This window comes from Cyprinodon variegatus, unplaced genomic scaffold, assembly GCF_000732505.1.
Source record: "Cyprinodon variegatus isolate N-32 unplaced genomic scaffold, C_variegatus-1.0 Scaffold1712, whole genome shotgun sequence".
In the NCBI taxonomy this organism is placed as follows: domain Eukaryota; kingdom Metazoa; phylum Chordata; class Actinopteri; order Cyprinodontiformes; family Cyprinodontidae; genus Cyprinodon; species Cyprinodon variegatus.
In genome coordinates, this window is record NW_015152165.1 from 24,832 (window position 1) to 32,433 (window position 7,602).

General features: G+C 39.9%; 1 protein-coding gene across 1 annotated transcript in view; it reads right to left on the reverse strand.

The window, feature by feature from the left end:
• The window catches only part of LOC107104378 (nuclear factor 7, brain-like), a 23,400-nt gene that overhangs the window by 14,025 nt on the left and 1,773 nt on the right, over positions 1-7,602 (reverse strand). Inside the window, exon 2 of the mRNA XM_015404371.1 lies at positions 6,062-7,570. Within this exon, the coding sequence (XP_015259857.1) occupies positions 6,183-7,553 (1,371 nt within the window). The 5' untranslated portion in view covers positions 7,554-7,570 and the 3' untranslated portion in view covers positions 6,062-6,182. The remainder of the gene's footprint in view (positions 1-6,061; positions 7,571-7,602) is intronic.

Below are 7,602 nucleotides of genomic sequence, written 5' to 3' on the forward strand. Positions count from 1 at the left end.
TTTGTTTTTTGCAAATATTTTGTTTTTTGCGGATATAAATTGAGACTTTGAGTTTACTTATAAACTGGTTGTGAAGGTTTTTTTGGTTTATTTATCATTTATATTGAAATATTATTGAATTAAACTTTGGATTTCCTCGGTAATAGTTTTTTTATTATTATTATTATTATTTTAAATAAATCTTTGTTTTTCCTTAAAATTGTAATATTTTGCCTGATTTCCTGTGAAAAAACCCCCTTGAGTTTTTGTGAGTTCCGCTTTAATCTAGCTGAATTTTACATCTTTTCCTTTGCCTTCTGGAGATAATGATATAACTATCTTGTTATCATGGTTAAACCATTAATTGTTTTCTTATTGATTTCTTGAGATGATTATCCTGTCTGAGTAATGGATGAGGCTGGCCAACAGCCCTGGATTCCCAGTCCATCCATGCCTGTGGGGCCTGTAGTTGTGCAGTCATGGTACCCCGTCTGCACAAATAATCAGTTTTTTAGTTTTTCCGTAAAAGTTTCAAAGACAATCCACTGGACTTGGTTTCCAAGATTTGAAGACGTTTCGCTACCTCTCCAGAAAGCTTTCTCAATTCAAATGTCTGACATAAGCGATTTATTCAAAACAGGTTGAAACGGTCTACTAAGTATTCTCTATATCATCAGGGGGCGAGCTAATCTTTAATAGAGGAATAAAAAAGAGGATTTAGAGATGTTTTACTATATAATAGAGTAGATTGGGTTCTTTGATAAATAGGTTAGCCAGTTTTAATTAGCAGAATATTAGAGGGACAACAAGTTGAAACTTCAACATTTGGGAATAATAAAGTAGCATCAACAAAATGCAATTTAGGAGAAATTAGAACATTTGAGGAGCAAATGAAGACATCTTTCAATATAAGCAATATTGATGAAGACTTAATGAGTTAATGGTGCTTATGGCAGTTCAATATCAGGCCCAGGATCTAAACCTTCACCATTTTTCAGCTGCGAGCAGATTAGCGATAGCATTTGAGAAGCTATATACAATTTTGGGGATGAGGAACCATACTTTTTATGCATAAAGCAATAAGAACACCTGAATTTACTTCTACAGCTGCAATCAATACTTTAGATGGAACTGCACACTTAATATTGTAGTTTATTTGAGATAACAGATATAAGAGGAGATTATGTTTCCTGCACATTTTTTGATCTGGTCAGGGGTCCAAATATGACAACTATTGACTGGTTCTGGGGATGTTAGAACAGATTTGTTTTTGTTTTTCTTTTTTTTTCTCATCGGAGTACTTTATTTTTTGGTGAATATTTTAAATGGACTATAGCTGGACACTTTGCATAGAGGGGGTGCAGTCGAATTCAACACCTTCAGGAACTGTGTAGTGCTGAGTTTTGGAACGCAACAGCAAGTCAGAGTACAACCCTGTGTTCTGAGCAGATGAATGACATTTCCTCTTGAAGGCAGGAACACCTTTGATGCTCTGTTTCCTTCTGCCTCTATGTGATACTGCTGATGACACAGGTAAAGACTTATCCTTCAGGGGGTGTGGGGACACATGGGCCCCAAGACTCTTATGGTTCAAAGCTGCTGTGCTAACAGTGGGTAACCTGATGGACTTGTCCTAACATTGAACTCTTTTGCATGTTGGAGAGGATCACTGCTCCAAGATACACATTCTCTTCCAAGACCAGTAGCGGGATAGCTCCTGACCAGTTCCCACATATAGATCCACTCACATAGACACACACATAATCATGTAATAACACACCCACACACATGCTTAATGACTCGAAGAACACACGAGGGTCCACATGGGAATGATGTTTTCTTTCCTGCACTAACATTCACTGCTACAAAGTCTGATATGGGAGTTTTAAGAGGGGGGAATCTGCACCACGCTGGTTTTTCTTAGAGATTTAAGAACTTTAATCATTTTCATTGGGGAGGGGATAAAAGTAAAACTAAAAATGCAGTTATAAGTTGAGAAGAAACTAAAGCTTAAGATGTTATGATGTAGAAATAGTTTTAAAAAAATTTTTCTTTAGGTTGTCCGTGAATTGAATGTTACAATGTGTAAAACAGGGTTAAATGCTTTCTAAATATCTACAGCTTCCTTAAATGAGATTATATTAGTTGCAGTAATTTTGAGAATATATGAAAAAAATGAGCTGAAAAACATTCATGGGAGGTTCAGGCTGAAGACATTCTGTTATAAATAACTTTCAACTGCCAGGCATTGCAAGGTAGGTTATGTTTAGTGTTTTTTTGTTTTAATAGACTGAAACAATCTGCTGAATAGACATACATTCTACAGATAATTTAAATCTAATTAATTTAATGATGATTTTAGAGATAAAGTGAAAGTGATTGTGGATAAAAATATCTGGTTGTGACTGCACTTAGATTTTGAGTAAATAAAGAATTGCTCATTAAAAACACTGCTTATCCTGATAAGAACACTGACTGCACTCTTTGTGTGCCAGAGGATCCGGGAGGAATGGATTGCTGAACTGTGATAAGAAAACACCATGAGAACCACCACATGGATTCAACATCTATCTGCCATTGGACTGCATGGAGACCAAAGGAGCTGTGGAGCAGGCCATACGAGACTCTGATTGATTAATTAGATTGAGGAGTGATAGAGACACTGAATAATTCATCAGCGACAGTGATGTTCATCATTTGCCTTCAACTTGGACCAGGATAATTCTTGATTTTACCTAATTGTGATTTATGTGTTTTGATTTATTTAGATTTTGTTTTTATGAAAATCATGGAAACATTTTGCTCCAGACTCACCAAGATCAAGTTTTATGCCACTTTTTCTTTGATGTAGAAAGACTCAGAACCTGATTGGCTTAAAGGTTCTTTAATTAGTTGGTAATGATAATTGTCAGATTCAAAATGGGGTTTTCTTGGCTGAGAGTGGGATTTCCCTGGGGTCACCCTGGTTTTTACTACCTTTTAGAGAAGGTAGGGTTTTCTGGTGGAGAACGGCCTGGCCTGTCCTGTGACGTCCCCTACTGTGACTGAATGATTGGTAAATTGGGATGGATGGTTTATCCATGGTGAGCGGTCACGTTTTGGAGGCCTCCAGGTGGGAGTGAGAGTAGATGAATTTGGCCTTATTAGATTATAGGCTTAGGTTACCTAGCCTAAGGTAAATTAAAATAATGTGCGCATAGGAAACTAAAATAGCCTTCCTTTAATTAGATAAAACCCAAATTGTAGTTAAATGCTGAAACTGTGGTCTTGAGTGACAACATTTGGTCTGTGAAGTTTTTGATTGTGATTACTTTTGATCCCCAATTAATGATACATCACTAATTATAGAGGCTCTCTGAGTCACCTTGTCCTTCAAAGATGTGTTGCTTACTGTGTTTTAAGTTGCCTGTAAAAACTGTAACTTATCAGGGGGAGTTGGAAGGTTTACTCTTTTATACATTGTGTACATTGTTACTTTGTTAGCCAGATTAGAGAGAGTAGAAGGCCTTCCTTCACATTGTGGATGACACTGTGTGTATGGAGGTCATCTTAATAGGACAGCCTTCTTGTCTTTTAAAGATACACAGGATATGGGCACATCTTGGAGCCGGTCTGATAAAGGGAAGCTATCTGTAATTCTTGGGCATAGAGGCAAGATGCATACAGGTCAGGGCATGGATGGCGTGTCAGTTTCTAATACGGATAGCTAAACATCCACATGATCCAAACACATAGACTCATGAGGTATAAGAAGCAGGAGATGACCTTGTTCGGGGCTCAATCTTTGCCGGACGCTCGCTGAAGTTTTTGAGCCCACAGCTGTGCGAGCTCCAAGAATTTTCTCCTGTAACGACCTGATCTGGAATAAACGCTTTTACATTTTTACTCCTGTTTTTATAGTCCATTTTTATGTGGTTTTACCAAGTTTGAGTTAAGAGTAGTAAATAACTTGCTCCCAGCAAAAGAAGCGGTAGGGAAGTCCTGAGGCGCAACTGCCTTCAGGGAGACATAACTTCCACATTTAACAATAGCATAGCATTTTTTTCCTTGTACACTTTGAAGTAAACTTGGAGATATATTTTATTGCATGTTGCATATCCCAGTAAATCTGTTTCACCTTTAAATTTGCAGCTCTCCCTACTTCTCTCTGTTTAAAAGGATTTATGAACCTATTTACTAATATAATGATGCCAGAAACAACATTTCAAGATATGTAGAAGCTCTGCAGTCTGATTCTGTCTGTTCAATAAGAAAACATGATAACTTTTAACCTGTAACTGGGAGTCATGATCCTTTGAGAAGCCAAGATTTTTTTGACTAGTAAAGAAGAACAAACTATGTTTTCTCAAGCTTCTTGCATTATACTACCAACTAGTTTAAACTTACAATCGGTTGCCGTTTTTAGCTGCAAAAGCTCTGTATGTCTAACTGGCATCTCTTGTTATTTTAACCATCTCCTCTCCTAACTTTTACCTAAACATCGAAGTAGCTGCTGGTTAATATTCACTGGGTGCTGCTGTGTGTCTCCTCCAACCACTTAGCAACTCTGTGTGCAGTGAAATGCATCCGTTGATAAGGTGTCTCAAAGTGAAAGATCAGATTATGTTAGACTAAAAGGGGGGACACAGGAGTAGAGGGAGAGAGGAGAAAAAAAAAAACACTGACTCAAAAAGATCTGAACACAGACACCTGCACCCGACTCTGTTACCGCCACTGGCTTCCTGCCCGGTGCGTGGGGGTTCCTGGACCAGCCCAGGAGCTAACAGCTCGGTTCCAAAGCCCGGTGTGTTTCGCTTACCTGCTGCACTGTAGTCAACCAAAATCCTGAACAATTTTGAAATTCCCCCCGGACATTTTTTTAAGGTAGGACATGTCGGGGATACCTAAATGTAGCGGCTAAAATCCTATATTCTAGGCTACTGGTTGTTATTACTGAAGGCTTTGGTTTTACGTGCGCTCAATAAAGATTATTATGCTGTTCTTTCCTGTGATTTATAATAAAGTCATTTATTATCACAACAATGTCCATAGTTTTACTACTTGCTTTTACATAAATACATAAATTCAACATTGATCTGAACAGAACACAGTAGAAAACTGTTGCCTCCTCTCATTAACAACAGCTGGACAGAATCATGGAACATTAAATAACCCCACCCCCCATCAAACAATTGGAAACTCATGCCCCTGGTGGCGATAAATAAAGGAAAGGACAAATGGCTCCTACACGCCAGGCCCTAATTGCGTATGGCACTAGACATAGCAATTATCAAACTTAAATTAAAGGAGCCACAAATAAATGCATGTTTAGATATACATAACAGACAAATAAGGTTTATGCATTCATTATTGTGCCAGTTTAACAGTTTGAGGCTTCACATAATTGACACATTTTTGTCATAGGTCTTTCAATTATGTTTGTTTTTGTTTGAAGACGAACCACTCACACCAGACCGTTTTTATCTGGAAAAGTTTTAATAACTTTCCCTTATATCCAAGATCCTTGGGGTGTTGTAGAGTCCATAACTACCACCACATCTCCAAGGTTAAAGCATCTCCAAGTTCTTGTAATAACAGTAGGGATTCTAAAATCCAACGTGTCCAAAACAGAAACGTATTGAAACGTCTGAAACATATTGGATTTGTTTCCACCTTCTTTTAGTGCACATATCTTTTTGGTGAAAGAGTCCTGGTGGAAAAGCTGGTTTTCCCTTCATGAGTAGCGAGTGGTTGGGTGTTAAAGCCTCGAGGTCATTGGGGTCCTCTGAAAATTTTGTGATGGGACGAGTGTTAAATATTGCCTCAGCTTCACAAAGTACAGTATGGAATCCTCCATCATCCAACATTTGTTGACGAACCACAGAGTTTGAAACCTTTCTGATCATTTGAATAAGGCACTCAGTTTGTTTCCATCAGCAGAGCTTTCCAGGGTCCTGATGTCTCCACTAACCTCACCTGTTCCCTGTCCATGATCAGCAAACCTGGAACTGCTGTCAGAACCAAACTAAACTCCACATCATCCACTTCATGTCTTTGTTTGTAGCATCTGGACAGATTATAAAGCAGATCTGAAACTCACCTGAAAACAACCAGATGATCAGTCAGATCAGATCAGATCATCTCCAGTTTCCTGTTTCAAACACTGAGTTTCAATCAGATCAATAAGGTTTCATTTGGACTTTGTGTTCTTCATGCTGAGAACGTCAGAGCTGCTGTTTGCTCACTGAGATCTTCATGGGTAAGATTTTTATTTTACCCATAGATTTGAAGTATGGAAACATCTTGTCAGTGAAGGTGTGTGTGAAGGTATGTATGTGTGTGTTAGTGTCCAGATCAGAGAAGGACAGCTTTCCTCTGTCCCAGTCCAGATTCACTCTGATCCTCTGGAGCTTCTTGTGAACTGAGAGAAGCTTGGGAGGAGATGGTGGAAACCATGCATAGTATTCACCTTCATGGAGCCATATAACCAACAATCCAGACTTTATGTCTCCCTTCCTCTGCACAGACTCTGCTAACAAACCAAGTCTACAGTCTCCACTTTCTCCAACATCAACATCCCAGCTGTGGTTCCCTGAGTCAAAGCCCTCAGAACTCAGGACAGAAATGGACGGAAACCTCTCTGGATTATAAAGCTTCTGTTTCTTTCCAAACGCCCCACTGGTCAGATCTTCAGACAGGATGAGTTTTGAACCAGCAGTGTTTGGGTCCAGGATGAGAGGAGTGTAGGACACCATGTTCTTCATGTTGCTCCAGATGTTGAAGGCCAGGTTGCCCAGATGTTTGGCCTGGTCTATCAGAGCTCCTGAGGGCAGCTTTGGATCCTCCAGCAGGGAGAAGCGCTGGACTCTTTCCACTGCAGCCTTGTAGTTGTGCAGGAATGAGACGTCTTCAGCTCTCAGCTCCTCCTCTGTGGCTCTGACTGTGTCTGAAAGAGCTGCTATCTCTCTGCTCAGAGCCTCCATCTTCTCCTTCATCATCCCTCTCTTGTGCTCCTCTTCCTCCCTCAGTGCAGCCAGCCTGGCCTCCTCTTCCTCTGCTAGAAACCGATGAAGCTTCTTAAACTGCTCCTTAATCAGCCTCTCTGTGTGTCGGGCCTGGACCTTCATGTGTTCTGCTGTCTGATCAAACTTCTCTTGAACTTTCTTACTGAGCTCCAGCTTCTTCTTCAAAGGTTCCACAGATAAACGAAGATTCATTCTGATATCCTCTGCAGCTTCATCTATGGGAGTTAAGCTGTGGCTTCTGTGGATTTTTGAATCTCTGCAGATGAGACACACTGGCTGCTGATGGTCCAGACAGAAGAGTCTGAGTTTCTCAGAGTGCAGACTGCAGAGATCCTCCGAAGCTCTCTGCTGTAAGAAGGTCTCACAGAGCCTCTTCAGAGTTAGACTAACGGGAGGATCATCTGTTGCAGATCTTTTCCTACAAATAGGACATGGTCGTTCATTTCCTTCTCTCCAGCAGTTCTTCAGACACTCCTTACAGAAGCTGTGGCTACATGACAGAATAATTGGATTTTTAAAGATGTCCTGACAGACCGGACAGCAGAGATCCTCCTCTAACCTGGAAGCCATTTAGTCTCTGAGTGAAGCTGAAAACACAGAAGGTCCAGTCAGTCATGGC